Raw genomic sequence first — 19,142 nt, 5'->3', positions numbered from 1 at the left:
GTGGAGATATGCTAGCATCTATTAAATCTGGTGGCGGGACATGGGTGACTGTTGCATTCTTTTCTGGATGTTTCTGTATGATACAGAAGAGCACGGCATCATTTAAAATGCAAAATTACAAAGAAGAAAGCACGGGAGAACTGTGAACAAGGCAGGTCAATACTTGCCCTTCCCTCTCGGGCTCCAGCCTGTCTCCGGACCCTACTGGTGTGAGCTGTCTGTCCCCGCGGCTTTGGCGGTGCTGTGCCCCAGCTGGACACCCTGAGGCTCCACTCAGATGCTGCCTCTTCCACTGGAAAGCGCCCCTGCCCTCCCCACCCCGTCACCCCCATTAGAACCGACAGCACTGCCTGAGTTTGCTAGAGTGTCTCCTCTGACACCGAGTGCAGCCTGCCGGGGGGTCCTGTTTCCTGTGCCACCAAGCTGCCCTTTAACCCCCACGGGCCTGGCCCGGCGTCGGCACAGGCCAGGAGTTCAGGCTGCCTACTGCACATCCTGGGGCTGCTGACCTGGGCGGGCAGGGCTCTGGGCTGCAGGCCTCCTGCTGCTCTGGGCGAGGCAGCCCCTGGCACTGGGTATCCGGCAGGATCTCCTCGTCCTTGTCCTCCCCGTGGGCGCGGGCACAGTACAGGATCCTGTGCGCGACTCCTCCCCCACAGCTCACGCTGCAGGCCGCCAGCTGGTACCGCCACCTGGGGCAAACCGGAGTCAGGGGGGCCCCGAGGAGTGGGGGGCTTCCCCTCACTTCCCCAGACTGGAAAGGGCCTGGAAAGGTTCTCTCTCCGGGGGTCACTTTTACGTCTCCACCGAGAGGCTCAGCACAGCGGACAGAGAATATTCAGAAGACCCCATTTTACAGAAGGGGACGCTGACGTCGCAGCTAGAGAAAGCCCGCGCGCAGCCACGAAGACCCAACGCGGCCAAAAATAAATAAATAAATAAATTTATTTTTAAAAGAAAAGAAGAAGGGGAAGCTGAGGGTGGACGTGTCCAAAAAGCAGTGGGGGGAGGGGCAGGGCACCCAAGGGGCCCTGCCGAGATGTCCGTCTCCAGTGGGAGTTCTAGCCCCACCGTCACCTGGACCCCACCCCTGCCGGCACTCCCAACCTTCCTTCCCACTGTGTTTGCCACATCGCACCAGCACCATCCAGAGAACTATATGTCTCCCCCCATCAATCTTATTTATCATCTGTCTCTCCCTTGCCCCCAGCGTCTACTCCAGGAGGGCAGGGATGCCCATCTGTCTTGTTCACTGCTGTGTCCCCTTGTGCCAGAACAGCACCTGGACATACTTAGTAGGTGCTCGGTAAAGAGCAAGTGATGAGAAAATGACCCATCAACCACACGCGCCCTCAGCGTCCCAGATCCTGTGTGACGCACGTCACACACTTCAAAAGCCCCACAGTCTTCCGGGCACCAATACGATCCACTCCTGCAGGTGAGGACGCCAAGGGTCACGAGCTTAACGGGAGGTGATGATGCCACCTCCAAGAATGCCCGCCTAGGACCACCTGTCTCCTTGGCACGGGGCCCACCTGGCAGGGCAGGGCTCCGGGCTGCAGTCCTCGAGGGGCCTGGGCCGGGGTGTCGGCCAGCACTTGGAATGAGGCAGGGAGACAAAGCGGCCTTGGTCCATCCTCACACAGCGAACAGCCAGCGGCACCTGCCCCCCTCCACAGGTCACGGGGCACGGTGCCAAGGCTCGGGTCTCCCACCTGCAGGAAGGAAAGGCCAGTGCTCCGTAGGAAGCCACAGCCAGGGTAAGACTCCTTCCTCCCTGGGGGACCCAGACTGCTGCCCCCCTGCATAGTCTCCCTCCCCCGGACTCACCAAGCCGGGCACGGGGCAGCCTGGCAGACCTCCTGCCGGCTCCCAGGCTTGCTTGCCAGGTCACACAGCTCTTCCCGGACGGGTGTCCTGAGGGCAGAGTGCATGCACACGAAACGCAGCTCCATCAGGCCTGCTGGGAGGAAGGAGGGACCCCGCGCCCCAAGAGGGGGGCTCAGCAAGGACCACGGGTGCCCCACTCTCTGAAGAGCTCTAGCAGACGAGGCCCACGTGGATCTGAGTCTCGGCTCTGCCACTCAGCAGCTGTGTGACCTCGGACAAGTGACTTAACCTCTCTGAGCCTCAGGTTTTTCATCTAATGGTGCCTGACTTGGAGGGATATTTATAAAGATTCTTCAAGGGGAGCTATACAGTGCCTGGTGCATAGTAGGTGCTCAAAAGTGGTAACTGCTCTTATAAATTGAGGGGCATTATAACAGTTGCTATACGAAAATCTCTTACTGTGTTTATCACCAAGATGTTATTAGGACCGTGTCCTTGCATCTCTCTGCAAAAGTATCCGCAAAAGAAATCTCTGGCCTCAATTCTAAAAATGGTGGAGTTTACCTGAGCAAGTGATTAGTGTATTTATTTATTTATTTATTTATTTATTTATCTATCTATCTATGTATTTATCTATCTATCTATTTATTTATTTATTTATGCCGCACAGCTTGTGGGATTTTAGTTCCCTGACCAGGGATTGAATCCAGGCCATGGCAGTGAAAGCGCTGAGTCCTAACCCCTGGACCACCAGGGAATTCCCAGGGTTTTAGTTTAAAACACTGTGTATCTTAAAATTAATTTTGTTTCTCTGGGTTGGCCTCCAGGAAGCTCAGAGCTAAGTTTGGGGCCCATCTTAGACCTTAAGAATACGCTCTTGGGTGCCAACATGGCCAGGTTTTATCATCATTTCCCACCTTCCAGCCAGTCAGTGAGCACGTTCATGTGGCTGTCCGTACTGGGCCCCAGTCTCCTTGCTTGTAATGCCACGTTCTCGTGTGGCTGGATTTGCTGTCAGCCACCTCAGATGCTTTTTTTTAGAATTAGCTGACCCTCAGGGCCGTCGGGGTCCTCACCTTGACCACAGGAGACGGAGCACGGCCCCGCCAAGGGAGTCCACACGGGTGCAGCATTAGCCTCTGGCCTGGCACTGCCCGCTGGGGAGGCAGCCTTCTCCCCTGGAGACTGGGCATCTGGCTGCAGAGGGCAAGCAGCAGACTGGTGGGTCTGGGCTTCCCATCTCCACACCTCTGGGCACCTGGCCCTCCACTCCCACCAACACCAATCGCTTCAGGAGAGAACAGAAGTGGTTACCAGCACCCCAAAGGCCTCCCCTCCCCGCTGCTCCTTTCCCGGGAAGCCTGCTTCCTGGCCTCCAGGGGATGCCCTCACCACACGCCCCACCTTGGCCTCTGCGTCAGCATCGGTAGTCAGTGTGGGGCACAACCGCGCTGGGGCTCTGGAGCCAGATTTGCGGGCACGCTTGGCCCTGCGGTCCCCACCAGCCGGGGGCGGGGCACGGGGATAGGATTGGCCGGCACCCTTGTCTGAAAGTAACACCACCCAGCCTGAGCCCGTGGGTGCAGGCAGGAGCGTGGCAGCGTCTCTCTGCGCAGCAGACAACTGACAGCATTCCGTCAGGGTCTGGATCCCTCAGCCTGCTTGCCAGCAGGAAGGGGGCTTCCCAGCAGCTCTGAGATCTGTTTCTAGGGTTGTCCTCTGCCCAGGGCCTCCCGAGGACAGCAGCCCTACACAGGGCAGTCTTCTAGCTCTGGCAGGAGGCCAGTGGTAACCAGTGCTCCCCATTCTCCAGTGCCCAGGATACTCACATGGCCCCAGCCCGGAGGACATGCCACCTCGATACAGGGCTCAAGGGCAGGCGGCTTCTCGTCTGCAGAGCAGGGCCCAGCAGTTGCTGGCGCCCCCATGCCATCTGCCCCCTGCACACACGTCGTGTTCTGCACGGCCGGATCTGTTCCACAGGCCGACGAGCACGCATCTGGCATCTCCCTGACGACGGCACAAGACAGCCATTAGGCCCTGCCTCTGCTCCTGGGGCAGAGAGGCAGTGAACCTGCTCCCCCATATCCAAGAGCCCGAAGGGGGATCCCCGCAGAAAGGCAGAAGCCAGGGGCCTTTCCCTGAAGCCTGGATGAACGGCTGCTGGCCCTCCACTCGGCACCCAGGGTGCAATGACACCGGCCCTGACCCTCCCGCCTTCCAGAGGCAAAGGTGGGCCTCCAAGCAGACAACCTAGCAGGTGCTGGGAAACAGGTACCAGATGCAGTCGATCACCAGTTCAGGGACAGCAAATGCATCTCCTGTGGCAGCCCTGAGAGGTGGCGGCTGCTTGGAGAGCTGTGTTGAGAAGGATTCTGAGGCACGATTGGCCCCCAGGAGGAAAGAGTCGTGACTGCTACATCTGCCACGGATGCGGGGCGTGTGGGGGAAGACGCCCAGAGCCACGTGTGGACCACCAGTGACCTAGGCCACCTCCCTCCCCACTGGACAAAACTGGGGCCCAGAGAGGGAGGGGACTTGCCCGGGTCACCCAAGCAGTTAGTGGCAAATCAGAATGATAAGCCTCTGTCAGCTGGGACACTGTGGAAATGACAATAGCGGTGACAAAGTGACATTTATTGCTTTACATCCGTGGTTTTGCTTGATCCTCGCAGCCCTCCGTGAGCAGAGACTTGGAAGTTCAGAGGCGGAAATGGCCAGTCCAGGGCCTCCGGGATAGGAGGTAATTCCAAGGTCGGCACTCACCCAGGGTGGTGGGACCTGGCCAGAGGCCTCAGGAAAAGGGGACACTCAGAAGGGGCAGGGCTCAGCACAGGGATAAGCCCTGCCAGGGAGACTCTGCCTGGATCTGGCCTTGCGGCGGGGGGTGGGGGGGGCCCTGCCCCCCTCCCCGTGCTCACCTCCGGGGGCAGGGCTGGGAATTGCAGGTCTCCACGGCCGCTGGCTGCTGGGCCAGCGCTCTGCACCGGGAGTGGGGCACCGTCCTCAGGAGGCCGCCCTGGGCCTCCACGCAGCGCACCACCCGCTCCTGCAGGCCCCCTCCGCAGGAGGCACTGCATGGGCCGAAGTCTCCGGCTGCCCAGCTGAGGAGAGGAACAGAGCATCGGGCCCCTGGCCGGGTCCCCAGGCGGGAGGCCGGCAGGTCTGTCTAGGCGAGTCACTTCCCTGGCCTGGCCTGGGCCCAGTGTCCCTTCAGGTACCCGGACACCACGCAGGTACAGCCAGCCCAGCCCTCCAGCTCTCCAGGTGTCCCCAAGCTGCACCTGAGCCTGGGGACCACTGTCTAAAAGTGCCGGTGGGCGGCTGCCCCAGCCCTGCCCCCAACAGGGACGGCCCTGTCCCTAACGCTGTGCTCCTGCCAGGGGGTGGTCCCCTCCCTGAGCCGACGACAGCACAAGCCTCCCAGGCGGGGCGGTCATCCCCCTGGAGCGGTGAGCGCCTGAGCTCAGAGACGGCCCGTGAGCCACCCCGCCCGCCCGCCTGGAGCCACGGGCACACTCACGACGGGGGACAGGGCACGGGGGCACACGACTCGGACCACGCCGCCGGCTGCCGGCTCCCTGCGCACCGGGCAGCCTCCACCCACTCGTTCGCGGCCTGGTCCCGACAGCTGTGGGTCACCCAGCGCAGCCCTGCGGGGGGAGAGGGGGCTAGACCGCCTCCGTGCGGGGAGCAAACCAGGCTTTCAGGCGAGCCCTGCCCGGGGCCTCACCTGCCCCACAGCTCACCGAGCAGGCCCCCCGCACGGGAGCCCACGCCCAGGCCGGCCGATGCTCGGGCTGGAAGTAGGTGAAGGTGATGTCTGGGCGGGCGAGGCTGCCGTACTCCTCACCGTAGCGCCTGTAAACCTGCACGAGACACACGGAGAGCTGGGGCCTGTCCAGCGGGCTCTCTGGGGGCCACTGTCACGGCCACCTCCTCCGGGAAGCCTTCAATTTTTCATTCCTCCATCCCTATATTCTTTCCCTCAGCAAGCCATCACCGATGCTGACCCCACGCCACGCTTCGAGGACGGCCCGGTGACCAGGACGCTGCCCTAGGCTCACAGTGGGGTGGGGGAGGGTGGGCTGGTGGTAGGTGTGGGGATAGAGGTTCGCACAGTGGATTATGGGAGCACGGAGAAGGCGCCGAGGTTGACCAGGGTGGGCACCTGGGGGGAGGCGTGGAGGCGGGTGAAGGGGTGTTCCAGCAGAGGGGAGCCCAGGCCCAGCCTGGGGTGAGACCAGCACAGCTCGGGCTTCTGCAGCAGGAGATAAGGCCCAGGGCTGGGCAGGAAGGGGCTGGATCAGGGGCCCTGTCTGGCAGCTTGGGCTCGAGCCTGAGGACACAGAGAGTTAAGGAAGAGTGTCCAGTAGGGAGCCTGGGTCTGTCCGTACTTCAGGAGGGTCACTGGGTCCTGTGAGGGGCCAGCCTGGCGGGTAGAGGCCAGGAGGATGCCCCCAAGGTTCCAGCACCTACTCCCACGACACCTCATCTGGCCACGCGTCACAGTCCTCTGCTAAAATGCCGGTTCTTGGCACACACACACCCCCCCCAGCAGGTCCTGGCTGAGTGTCTCTGAGAGGGGCCCAGGAATCTGTATTTTTTACCCTCACCGCAAAGGATGACAACAGAGCTGCTTGACAGCCAGCCCTTGGAACAACGTTCCCAGGGCGGAGAGGTGGATGAACTGGGACACATGGGGAGGTGGGGAAGGGGTTAACTGTTCACTGGGGGACTCGCTCTGGCCTGGCCTGGACTTCTGGGGGAGCCCCTGCTGCCTCCCCCAGCCATGGGAGCAGAGGGTGGCGCTGCTAGACCAAAGTGAGGGGCCGTCGAGACTTGGACTCCCCCACAAAGGTTGTCAAGGGCTATTTCAACGTCCACGACTTCCTGCCCACCCTCCAGCACCCTCCTCAGCAAAGCACATGTGGCGCCACTTGCAGATGAGGTTACAGCGTGTAGGACACACCCAAGCACAGCCGGGGCCCCCAGTTCCCTCTGTCCCAAAGAAACAGCAAGAACCAACATCCACCCAGAGCTGCCCCTGGGCCAGGGCCTGCCGCCCACACTGCCCGCCCATGACCCCGGGACGTGGGACTGCCATCTGGTCCCCACTCTGCAGATGAAAATCTGCGGAACCCAGCATCCCTGCCAGAGGAGAGCGAAGCGTGGGAGGGGCAAATTCAGGTTCCAGTTCTGGCCCTCACAGCACCCGCCCCTTTGCCCCGGAACTTCTGGGTGTGTCACTCCCGCTGTTAGGATGGGGCATCCGAGGCCTTGGGCACTTCGAGATGCGAGTCAGCACGCGCTTCTGCAGCCTGGCCACCTTCCGTGTGCACGTGCGGGGCGCCACACAGTCTGCCAAGTGCTTGCTGTGCATCGTTTTGAAAAAAAACAAACGCATCTTCACGTCACGTAGGTCTGCTTAGTCTCATTTTGCAGACGGGGAAACTGAGGCTCAGAAAATTAAGTCTTCTGTCCAAGTTTCTGCAGAGCCAGGATTTGAACTCTGGGCTGAGTCCCTAGCCTGGGCTCTTGACCCCTGGGTCACCCTGCTTCCAGCTCTCGAGCTGCCTCTGCTCCTCCTGCATTAGATGCCCCCGCGGTGGGTCTCTAATCTGGGCACCGGCCCAACCAGCCTCCCCCACGGTCTCGTGCCCCCCACCCTCCTTCGTCCGGGTCTGACATAGCCCGACCCCAACTCCGCCCTACACAGACCCCCAGCAGCTCCCCAGGCCCCCAGGAGGAAGCCTGAACTCCTCACACGGCCAGCAAGGCCCCTCCAGGTCTGCCTAGCCCTCCAGCCTCCTCGCCTGGAGGGTCCCCTTCCTCCCTCCCTCCTAAGCACCCCTCCTGGGCACGCACTGCTCGCTCAAGACCCTCCCCTCCCTGCTCGGCCTGCAGCGTCACCTCATCTCAGACCGCGGCAGCACAGCCTCTGTCCCAGGAAGCCCCCGACCCCTGCACAGCGCTCTCCCTCTGACCCACTCTCAGCACTCCAGAACTCCCGTGGGCTCCGAGCACAGCGACCCCAGGCCCCCCAGCGGCCGCCGAGAGAATGAAGAGGTGTGCGTCTGAGCTGACGGACCAGCGGACACCAGGGGGAGGCCCCCGGTCACCTGGATCTCCATGTCGTCCTGGGTGGGGCCCTGGATGCGGATCTCCTCCAGGCGGGGCAGCCGGTCCTCAGTCAGGGTCACTTTGTACTGGACCTGGCTGTCCTCCAGGAGGGAGGGGTAGGTGGTGCTGGGAGAGATGCTCGCATTCCCGGCCACGACGTAGCGCCCACGGAGCCTCACTGCTGTTGGGGGAGGGGCCGTCAGCACCACAGAGACACCCCCCCCACCGTGGGAGCCGGCACCGCCCCCCTCACAGACAGGTCCTGTTTAAGGAAAGGTGACGACTGGGCCAACGGGGCATGACTTCCACGGCCGCACCTGCCACTCCCGGCCCAGGATTCCCAGCCTTCCCGGGGAGCAGGTCCCCTGGTATCCCACGCTCTGAACAGGCTGTCTGACCACGGGAGGCTCCCCACGCGGCGACTCTGTGCCGCTTCCTGGAACCTGGCGAGCGCCGTGGACCTGCTCCCTCAGCAAGTGCACTCACACCCCGCTCTACGGGGGCTCAAGGACCCCAGGGCAAGCACCCCACCCCGGATCAAAGGTCAGGCCAGGGCGCCCCCTGGAAATAAAGACCCCAGCGGCGTTAAGTAAAGAGGTCGGCCTTGCCCAGAGACAGGTCTGACCTGCGCCCTGTGTCTGACCTGATCCGGAGCGTCTCTGTTTAGGGTAGGGGCTGGCCACACCAGAAAGGCCAAACACATGACTTAGGGTGGTGGCCTTGAGTCACCAAGCCTCAGCCAACCTGAAGACTGAGATCGTCCAGGGGGCGATCAATCCGTCCCCCAGTCGTGTCTACGTAACGAAGCCCCATAGCACCTGGACCCTGAGCTCAGGAGAGCTCCCAGAGTAGGCAGTACGCCGTGTGTGTGGTCACGTTCGAGCTGGACACGGAGCCCTCCCCGACGCTGCCCTAGGCATCTCTTCCCTTGGCTGGTTTTATTTTGTGTCCTTCCCCTGTAATAAGCCGGAACGGTGAGCGTAACAGCTCTCAGAGTTCTGGCGGTCCTCCCAGTGAATCATCCAACGGATGGCGGCTTGGGGAACACCGCACTTGCAGGTGGCATCAGAAGTGACGGCACCTTGGGACTGTGCCCTCGACCTTCACGGTCTGCCTAACTCCTGTGGGCATCCTCCGGCCAACTCACCCAGGTGCGTGAAGAGAGGCCTGTGGTTGATGACGCATATGCTGGTCAGGTTGGGGGGAACGGTCAGGAACGTGACATACTCTAGGAGGAAGCGGGGGGCGGGGGAGGCGAGGGGTGGTCTCAGGTCACTCAGGTCACAGTCAAAGGGAGCAGATTTCAGCACCAGAGGGAGGCGGGACTCAACTCCTCGACTGACTTTGCAAAAGACCTGACCTGTTCTGTAAATAGATCAAAGTCAAGGATTTTCCAAGCATAACGTCCCTCCCGCTAAGAGTCCTTGAGCAGGAGAGGAGAGGACAGCCCACCACAGATTTCCCAATGTCCGTATTTTTTCTGCACCACAGGTACACTGAGCAACCGCTACTGATGGGCCACAATCCCAGCAGTGGCCTCTCACCAAAATCTGAGCCTCGTGGGGAGGCTGGCAGAGAGGAACGTGGAGGCTGAGGCCGCTAAGAGGGCCCAGGGCTGAGCCAGAGTGCGGGCCCCGCCACCGAGGCAGCCGGCACCCAGGCTCTGGGCTGAGGGGTTTCTTGGAGGCTGGGGGGAGCCCGGCCCTTCACCCCCAGGGAGGCCCCTACCTCTGGCTCTTCCGGCCGTGAAAGAGCCGTTCTGCGGACGGCACGTGCTGTTGTCCCCGCCACACACCTGGCACACATCTCGCACCTGCCCGGAGGCCATCCTGCCGTCACAGCCAAACGTCTGAGCAAAGGAGAGTGGCAGGTGAGACCCGGGTGATGTCATGGGACAGTGCTGGCTCACTGACACCCACAGCTCTGAGGTTCACACAACCAAATGGGGCATTTCTGCAGCTTCTGACATCTGTGCAGGAGGCAAGCTGAAATGACCTGTCCAAGGTCACAGCAAGGCTCTTGACTCCAAGCTCGGCCCTGTATCCCAGCATCAGCCAGTGCAGACTCTACTGCGACTTCACGGGGGCAGCACCCCCCAGACCTGACCCCTCGAAGGCCCCTTAGCATCTTGGTTTCTGATGGGAGAGGCCTCGGTGCCACAGTGGATGGAAGGCCACCTCCACTGCCCGAGCACACCTACCTTGCAGCTGCCCGACACGCACAGGCTCACGGTCCCATCCTCCTGAGGGCTGCCTGGCACACACCGTGTCCCATCCAGGAAACTGTCCCCACGCCTCACAATGAAGCTCTCGCCAATGGCCCGGCACACATATCTACACAGAGCGTCCCCTGGGAAAGAAGAAGGACAAGAAACCCGGATGGGAGGGTGGCAGGGAGCCGGGAGGGCAGCGACCCTGTGACACATGATCCAAGTGGGTCCTCACCGACCCCCAAGCGCCATCCTGCTTCACTCTTTGCATCTGGGGCAAGGTTTCTATTTCCCACCTGTCCTGCCTCCTGAGGCAGTAATCACATCGCGACGTAATGTTACTGAATTATGAGCCGGGGAGCACGCTCGGTGCTTCCCCTGCGTCATCGCACTGACTCCTGCCAGCAATCCTGGCAGCGAGCTACGCCTCTTGGCTCCATTTTGCAGATGGGGAAACCGAGACTCAGAGATGAGAAGTCGTGGCCTGACCTGCTAGCCAGGGTGGGATGCATGATGTGTCTGATGCAGGGCCGAAGGCTGCTCTCAACAGCATCAGGGTGATGGTGGGTCTCCCCTAACGACTCTCCCTGCCCTGGGGTCTCAGGCCTGGCTCGCCCCGGCACCCCCCGGGACCCACCTCGACTGTACTGCTCGGCCGTGCCCCAGCGGTAGAAGGAGGTGCTGCCCGGGGAGAGGCGCAAGGGCTCCCCGTTGGTCTGCGCGCACTGCTCCGACATGAACTCCAGCTGGGTCTTCTCGCAGGCCTGGTGGAAGGAGGCAGAGGACGGGCACGGGAGGGGCCGGGGCAGGGGGCACGGGAGGGGCCGGGGCAGGGGGCCCGGGGCAGGGGGCTCAGGCAGGGAACCCTCGCCCCGGGAGAGAGCAAGGCCCCCGGCAGTGCGAGGGCCAAGACGTGGGTTGGAGCCCAGCTCCTGGCTGCACCTCAGTTCCCTGCTCTGTAAAGTGGGGATGTCGAGCCTTCCTCCGCTGATGGGGGCCTACCACCCAGCAACAAAGAGGAAAGCCGGCCAAACAGCACTGCGGGTGGGAGGCCCCAACTTCAGAAAACGGGGCTGAGTATGTGTATTAGCTGTGTCTGCGCCTCCAGAGGCAGTAATTGGAAAAGTCACAGGAGTCAAGAGCAAAGGGCTTCCACACAAGAACCTCCACGGGCGGGCGTCCTGGCCTTTTTTGCACTGGAGTCAGAGGAAAAGAATCCGAGTGGCCCTGCCAAGCAGGTGCGGGGACCGCGGCTGCCCTCCTTGCAGGCCTGGCCCTCCCCCAACACCAGGCAAGGACTCCGTTCTCCTGGTCTGGGGAGGCCTCGGAGTCGGCCTGGAGAAGGTGGGGGCAGGGGGGGAGGGAGGGAGGGTCTCACCACGTGCAGATCTTAAGTCAAGGCCAGAGGAATCACTCCACCCCTTCACACCCACTCTGATGGCCATGTGGGAAACACAGGTAAGTGCTGGAGAGGACGTGGAGAAATTGGAACGCTCGCACTTTGCTGGTGGGGAGGCCAAATGGTTCAGGTGCTGTGGGAAATGGCTCAGAGGTTCCTCAAGGACTTTAACGTAGAATTACCATGGGATCTGCCAATTCCGCTTTGAGGTGTACACCCAAAAGAGTGAAAAGCTGGCACTCAAAAAAGTCCACGTACACACATATTCATAGCAGCACTATTCCCAACAACCAAAGATGGAAACAGCCCCAATGTATGGACAATGGATGAACAGATGAGCGAAATGTGGTCCATCCATCCAGTGGAATACTATTCAGCCATAAAAAGGAGTGAAGTTCTGGGTGGGAGGGAGACCCAAGAAGGAGGGCATACATGTATACGTATAGTTGATTCACTTTGCTTTACAGCAGAAACTAACACAACATTGTAAAGCAACCATACCCCAATAAAAAAATAAGAAAATATAAGAAAAAAAGAATAGGGACTTCCCTGGTGGCGCAGTGGTTAAGAATCCGCCTGCCAATGCAGGGGACACGGGTTCGAGCCCTGGTCCGGGAAGATCCCACATGCCGCGGAGCAGCTAAGCCCGTGTGCCACAACTACTGAGTCTGTGCTCTAGAGCCTGCGAGCCACAACTACTGAAGCCCGCGTGCCACAACTACTGAAGCCCATGTGCCTAGAGCCCGTGCTCTGCAACAAGAGAAGCCACCGCAATGAGAAGCCCATGCACCGTGGCGAAGAGTAGCCCCTGCTCACCGTAACTAGAGGAAGCCCGCGCACAGCAACAAAGACCCCACGCGACCAAAAATAAATAAATAAAATAAATAAATTTATAAAAAATAAATTAAAAAGAAGAATAAACTGTAAAAAAAAAAAAAAAAGAAAAGAAAAAGGAGTGAAGTTCTGATACATGGTACATGGCTGAACCTTGAAAACAACACGGTGAGTGAAAGAAGCCAGATGCAAAAAGTCTCATATTGTATGATTCCACTTATATGAAATGTCCAGCGCAGGTAAATCCACAGAGATAGAAAGTAGACTGGTGGTTGGCAGGGGCTGGGGAGAGGGGGCATGGGAGTGACTGCTTAATGGACCTGGGGTTTTACTTTGGGGTGATGGAAATGGTTTGGAACTCGATGGGGGTGGTGGTTGCATGATACTGTGAACATACTACATGCTACCGAACTACACAATTTCAAATGGTTGATTTCATGCTAGGTGAAATTCACCTGAACTTATAACTAAAAGAACCGCCCATGCTCTGGCGGTAGTGGACTTGGCTGCCGGGGACGAGGGTTGTTCTCAGCGCAGAAACGGGCAGCCCTGCAGGGCAGTGGCATCCAGGGAGGGAGGGGGACACTTCAGAGCGGCTGCTTTCAGTGGTGGGACCGTCCTGGAGAATGCACAGTGGTCCCAGGGCAGGTATTAATAGCACCACCTTCACTCTCAAAACGCACTGTGTGAACCACAAATTACAGCCGCCCTGGCCCTCGGGCTCCTCTGGACCCAGTGCTGCCAACGGCCCCCCCTCACCCTGCCCGGGAAGCAGGCCTACCTGGCGGTTGCACATCGTGGCCTGCAGGTCGGCACCTACGCATGCACGCCCCCCAAAGGCAGGTCTGAAAAGGCCCCCGAGACATGGGTGAGAGGTGAGGCGGCCCCCCGCCCCCACCCCCCGCCAGGGAACGTGCAGCAGCCACCTCCCCGGCCCAAGGAACAGCGGCCCCCTGCGCGGCACCTGGGGTTGTTGCACTGCCGTCTCCTGGTGACCACACCTCCTCCGCAGGAACGGGAGCAAGGACTGCCCGGACCCCAGCTAGACCAGTGCCCATGCACCGCCCCCACGGGGGCCAGCTCCGCCAGAGAGCGGCAGTGACCCTTGGAGCACCACTGCAAGAGAAGGACGGCACCACGTTCCACACCCAGGGCATCCCACACCCAGGGCATCCCACATCCAGGGCATCCCACACCCACAGGACCCCACACCCACAGGTACCCCACACCCACAGGGACCCCACACCCAGGGCATCCCACACCCACAGGGACCCCACACCCAGGGCATCCCACACCCACAGGACCCCACACCCGGGGCATCCCACGCCCACAGGACGCCACACCCGGGGCATCCCACGCCCACAGGACGCCACACCCGGGGCATCCCACGCCCACAGGACCCCACACCCGGGGCATCCCACGCCCACAGGACGCCACACCCGGGGCATCCCACGCCCACAGGACCCCACACCCGGGGCATCCCACGCCCACAGGACCCCACACCCGGGGCATCCCACGCCCACAGGACGCCACACCCGGGGCATCCCACGCCCACAGGACCCCACACCCGGGGCATCCCACGCCCACAGGACGCCACACCCGGGGCATCCCACGCCCACAGGACCCCACGCCCGGGGCATCCCACGCCCACAGGACCCCACGCCCGGGGCATCCCACGCCCACAGGTACACCCCCCCCCCCCCCACACACACACACGCGCGCACACACGCACTGGACCCCCATCCTGCTTTGGAGCCAGTGCTAAACAGAAGAGGGCCGAGCCCCTCCCACAGGACAGGGACCGGAGGAAGGGCGGGCCATGCAAGGCAGTGGGGGGGCAGGGGCACTGGGCCGGGCACAGTACGCCAGGTAGCCGCTGCAGGCCGGCGGGGGCAGGGGGGTGGTCACGCAGTCACGGGGAAACCTTTGCCTCCTCTGGGTGGTGGGCGACTACCCAATCCCTGTCTCCAGGCCGCCACACGGGGCCCGGGGTGACTGTCCCTCAAGCGCCGCTCTCTCTGGAACAGCCAGGAGGTTGACGGGCCGGGCCAGATGCCCCGCCCGCCCCGGCATAGTCAGGCGCAAGCCTTCGCTGTTAGCTGCTTTGAACCGCCTGCAGAGGGCAAGGCGAGCGCTGTGTGCACTCGGGCATCCTGCTGCCCACCTGTCCTGACGGGGACCCAGAACAGGTCCAGGGCCCTACGCCCCCGCTTACTGAGCTCCTCCTGTCTCCCACCCCAGGGTGAGGGCTGCAGGCCGCAGGTCTGCGTGAGCGTGTGTGAGCGCGCGCACACACACACACACACGCTCACACGCTCCCTCACTCCCCGCTCTGACCTTCCCCACGCCACACTCTGTCCCATCCAGGAGAGGAATAAGGAGGCGGCTACAGCTGCTTTGGTCCAGGGGGTCCGTGTGGCAGGAGAGAGCCTGGCACATGTCCTAAGAGGGGAGACAGACGGCCAGCTGAGGGGCCACAAGGGCCTGCGGGGTCAGTGTCCAGCCATCGCTGTCCCTCGCAGACCACAGGACACAGTGACACAGCCGGCTCCCTGGGCAGTGGTGGGTGGAGAGGACAGCCGTGGAGGACTTCTCCACCAGGAACAGGGGCAGTGCCCAGGGCCCACAAAAACGTTTTCATTTCTTTTAAAATCAGAAGAAAAAAGATGATCTTTTAGATCAGAGAGAATATGCTAATATATAATATTAACACTGTATTTATAACAACACACGTAAAACTCTGTATTTCATGAAAACACTAAGATATGATTCTTATTGTTTTACAAGGGGGAAAGGGCTCACCAAGGCAAAAGGGCCTGCAAGTGCTGTGCGGTCCTGGGAAGGGAGTCTGTGTTTGGGGGTGCCTGCCCCCCTTCAGCTCCCCTCCCACTGCCAGCTCCCACTCCGGCTGTAGGGTTCAGCTCAGAGGTCACTTCCTCTGGGAAGCCCTCCAGCCCCCATTGGGTGGGAAGCCCTCGGTAACTGCCTACGTAGGATCAAGGTCCAGGGGCTCGGGGGCCCTATCAGGACCAGCTCTACCTAATTTGTGGGGCCTCGTCAAGAGGAAAACGTGGGGACCCTTGTTCAAAAATTGAGAATTTCGGGAGGCACCTGACAGTCTGGGCCAGTGGGGTCTCACAGTGCGCAGGGGGGCAGGAGCGGGCAGAGGGAGGACCAGAGGCGGAGGGGCGGGGTGGCCGTGCGCATCACCCACTGCTGGACTCACGAGGTGCTCCCTGCGGAAGGTGCAGGCGACCGCCGTCGGGCCGAAGGCAACGCGGCACTGCTCGTCGGCGCCGTAGTACAGGCCGGGGTGCGCCTCGGGAGGGCGCCCCGCGGGCTGGGACTGCGGCCCCGGCGGGTCCCACACGCAGCGCGCCCGTCCTGCGCTGCGACAAGGCCGCGGCTCAGGTGCGGGGCGGACACCAGGTGGGCGCGGGATGGAGGAGTGGGCGCGGGAAGCGGGGGCGTTTAAAGCGGCGGGTCGGGTGGGCGAGGACGGGAGTTCTCAGCCCGTGTGCCCCACCAAGAGCTGACCCTGGGCTAGGAGGACAAGGCTCGAGCCTAGGGGAGGGGGGGATGCAGGGGCAGATGCAGGGGGCGGGGGAGGTTGGCTAAGTGGGTCTGCGAAAGGATGGAAGTGGACAGGGGAGAACTGAGGGGTGGGCGCAGGAGTGGGACGGGATGGAAAGAAGGAGGGAGGTGGCGCGTGGGCGGGATGGGAGTGGCCAGAGGGATGGGCTGGCGGGGGCGGGGTGGGGGGAGAGGTGGAGGGGTGGATGCCGAGAGGAGGTGAGGGCTGGAGGGGTGGGCGGAGGCGGGATGTACGAGTGCCTCCTGAGACGTGCTGGGAGCCCGTGGAGAGGTGGGCGCGGGGACGCCACGGAAGTGGGCACAGGGTTGAGGGCAGATGCAGGGGTGGGTCCGGGGACGGGAAGGAGGGGGGCTCGCGAAGCGGAGATGCGGGCGTAGGGAGGGGCGGTGCTGGGGGGTGCCGCTACCTGAGCAGGCTCAGCAGCTGCCGGCGGCTGCAGGGGGACCACGCCGGGCCCCCGCGGGCGGGCGCGGCGCCGTCGGAAGCCATCACGTGGCCGCTGGGCCCGCAGCCGCTGCCCGGCGCGCCGTCGTGCTCCAGGCCGAAGCTGCGGAGGCGGCGGCGCTGAGGCCGGCGGTGGCCAGGGTCCCCCCACCCCCACAGGGGTCGCCCCGGCCCCGCCACCAGCTAACCCGGCGGTGGGCCGCGTCGCGCGGGCGCCCAGCCTCAGTTTCCTGCGAGAGGGAGCGCTGGGCCGGCCCGGTGGCTCCCGCCTCTTTTGTCTAATACATATCAAAAGGCTTTTAAAATGTGCAGGCCAAACGCATCCACGGTGTTTTGAGCGGGGGAGGCCATGGCTCGAGGGCCTTTGGGGCCCTGCTGCTGACGGCTTTCTTGACATGGGGGTGGCTCGGTGTGTAAATGCACGGACTGAATGTGTACTGGTGAAGTGAAAAGGTCGGACCTCTGGCCAATGTTTCTGCTCCCAGTGGAAGGCAATGGTTTTCAATTCCTTTTTTCCCTCCAAACAAGATAGATGGAGGGGGCTTCCCTGGTGGCTCAGTGGTTGAGAATCTGCCTGCCAATGCAGGGGACACGGGTTCGAGCCCTGGTCTGGGAAGATCCCACATGCCGCGGAGCAACTGGGCCCGTGAGCCACAATTACTGAGCCTGAGCGTCTGGAGCCTGTGCTCCGCAACAAGAGAGGCCGCGATAGTGAGGCCCGCGCACCGCGATGAAGAGTGGCCCCCACTTGCCGCGGCTGGAGAAAGCCCTCGCACAGAAACGAAGACCCAACACAGCCAAAAATAAAAATAATAAATAAATAATAAATAAAAAAATTAAAAAAAAAAAGATAGATGGAGGAATTGTGTTGGGTGGTGGGTCAGCTGGGTGAGAGGTCAGACGGAGGTGCAGAGCTGAGAGCAAAGGTGCGCAGCCGCGGGCTGCTGTGGGGATACAAGCCCCAGCCTTGTCCGTGGAGGTGGCTGTGGGAACCCCTCAGCACTCTCGGGGGGGCCGAAAGGCCTGCGGGTGGGAGGGGGGCTGGTGGGCAAGGAAGTTAGACACCCACTTTTCACTTTAGGAGTCTCTGTACTCTGAACTTTTACAGCAAGCAGGTATATGCTTTCATAATTAAAAGGCTAAAAATCAAAAAGGAAAGAAACCCTCCACTCCGGGTGAATAATACATAGGAGCACAGATTTGCCCGCAGAATGTATAGCAGTCGTGTCAGGAAAGGTCTGGAAACAACCTAAATATCTAACAAGAGGGGATGAATTAAGTAAATCACGGTGCGTACAAAAAAACCAATATATGTTGTAAGAGAATGTTTGGGAGAAATGTTTGGGATATATTGTTACATAAAAAAGCAATTAACCAATATACAGCATAATCCCAAATTTACAAATAAAAAATTATGTGTGTGTGTGTAAAGAAAAGATGTTTTCTCTAAGTGGTGGGATTTGGGATAATTTTTGCAGCCTGCTTTTTCTTTACCTGAATTTCCTACAAAAATTACTTTCTAACTCCTAAGTTTGTTTTGCTTGTATTTTGAAAAAAATATTTTTTTTCTTTTAATCCTTCGGTAATGAAGAAATATCAGATTTCCCAGCCCTTGCCCCCGCCCACCCTCCCTAGTCCATTGGGGTCAAGAGTACAGGCTCCTCCAGCTGGCTCGTCTAGGGACCACTGCCAGCCACAACCTCCCCTCCTGGGGGCCCAGGTCACGTCCCTGTCTGGAGCTTGGGGACAGGGGTTGGGGCCTCTTACCTGTGCCCAATCTCATGGGCGATGGTGACCCCCAGATCGAAGCCGGTATCCTCAGTGATAAGGCAGCTCCAGGAGGAGGAGCAGACGCCACCCAGCTGAGTGACCCCCCGAACCTGCCGGTTACCATCAGGCAATTCCAGGTCAAACCTCAGGAAGAGAGAACAGATAGCTGGGCAGTGCTGAGGTGCCTGCCCACCGCCAGGCTACCTTTGCAGAGAGTGGGAGCAGCTCCCCGGCAGGCTGGCACGCCAGTGGGGAGCTCGGCTACCTGGTGATGTAGAGGACCAGGTCGGCATGGCCGGGATCTGCGTCATCCCCAGGGTTGACCGTCCTGCTCCACTCACAGACGCTCAGCAGTGATGCGGTGATGTTGGCTGTGATATTCGGAGCATCCTGAGGGACCCGTAACAGGGCGCACATGTAGGGGATCCACCCCAAGCAGGGCGCGGACCACCGCTGCCATCTCAGTCCTCATAACAACCCTATCACTGTCCCATGTTACAGATGAGGAGACTGAGGCTCAGCAGTGCCGCGTGCCAGGGCAGAGCTGGAATTCAGGTCCTGGCCCGGCTGGCGGGAAGCCCTGCCATCACCCCCACTGCTCTGTGCGCATCCGCAGGCAGAAACCGGTTTCCCAGTGACCGGGCGTCCAGCTCAGCGCCTACCTCAGGCTGCGTCAGGATGACCATCTTCACCAGGTGCACTCGGAACTGAGCTCCCAGGGATGGGTCCCTAAGCAGCTCTGACCCCTGTGGAAGGGCAGGCGGGAGAGGTGATACGTGTGCGTGGGCGCTGCTGACTTCCGGGGGCCCAGGGCGGGGGCGGGGGGGGGTAGTTGCCTGGAGAGGATGCTTCATCAGTAGGGAGGGCACCCGAAATGCTAGTCCTTGGGCCTGGGAGCCAGCCATGGAGAAAGTCAGAAGGAAGGTCAGCCAACACAG

General features: G+C 61.0%; 1 protein-coding gene across 8 annotated transcripts in view; it reads right to left on the bottom strand.

Annotated features, from left to right (window-relative positions):
- The window catches only part of ADAMTS13 (ADAM metallopeptidase with thrombospondin type 1 motif 13), a 32,835-nt gene that overhangs the window by 6,352 nt on the left and 7,341 nt on the right, over positions 1 to 19,142 (bottom strand). For 4 of the 8 annotated variants that reach the window (XM_082470338.1, XM_082470339.1, XM_082470342.1 and 1 more), the window contains exons 5-25: positions 18,867 to 18,950; positions 18,470 to 18,594; positions 18,202 to 18,348; positions 16,397 to 16,537; positions 15,610 to 15,784; positions 14,733 to 14,837; positions 13,360 to 13,511; positions 13,177 to 13,240; positions 10,800 to 10,926; positions 10,154 to 10,302; positions 9,682 to 9,802; positions 9,101 to 9,181; positions 7,953 to 8,134; positions 5,564 to 5,699; positions 5,354 to 5,483; positions 4,752 to 4,934; positions 3,660 to 3,840; positions 2,907 to 3,027; positions 1,831 to 1,960; positions 1,536 to 1,715; positions 510 to 692 (exon numbers count right to left, since the gene is read on the bottom strand). In XM_082470338.1, coding sequence (XP_082326464.1) covers positions 510 to 692; positions 1,536 to 1,715; positions 1,831 to 1,960; positions 2,907 to 3,027; positions 3,660 to 3,840; positions 4,752 to 4,934; positions 5,354 to 5,483; positions 5,564 to 5,699; positions 7,953 to 8,134; positions 9,101 to 9,181; positions 9,682 to 9,802; positions 10,154 to 10,302; positions 10,800 to 10,926; positions 13,177 to 13,240; positions 13,360 to 13,511; positions 14,733 to 14,837; positions 15,610 to 15,784; positions 16,397 to 16,537; positions 18,202 to 18,348; positions 18,470 to 18,594; positions 18,867 to 18,950 — 2,897 coding nt within the window. The remainder of the gene's footprint in view (positions 1 to 509; positions 693 to 1,535; positions 1,716 to 1,830; positions 1,961 to 2,906; positions 3,028 to 3,659; positions 3,841 to 4,751; positions 4,935 to 5,353; positions 5,484 to 5,563; positions 5,700 to 7,952; positions 8,135 to 9,100; positions 9,182 to 9,681; positions 9,803 to 10,153; positions 10,303 to 10,799; positions 10,927 to 13,176; positions 13,241 to 13,359; positions 13,512 to 14,732; positions 14,838 to 15,609; positions 15,785 to 16,396; positions 16,538 to 18,201; positions 18,349 to 18,469; positions 18,595 to 18,866; positions 18,951 to 19,142) is intronic. The other 4 variants (XM_082470340.1, XM_082470341.1, XM_082470343.1 and 1 more) reach the window with 4 other exon arrangements.

This window comes from Balaenoptera physalus (genome assembly GCF_965194825.1).
Source record: "Balaenoptera physalus genome assembly, chromosome: 7".
NCBI lineage: Eukaryota > Metazoa > Chordata > Mammalia > Artiodactyla > Balaenopteridae > Balaenoptera > Balaenoptera physalus.
Note: the sequence above shows the minus strand (reverse complement) of the source record. Positions and strands in the feature narration are given on the sequence as shown.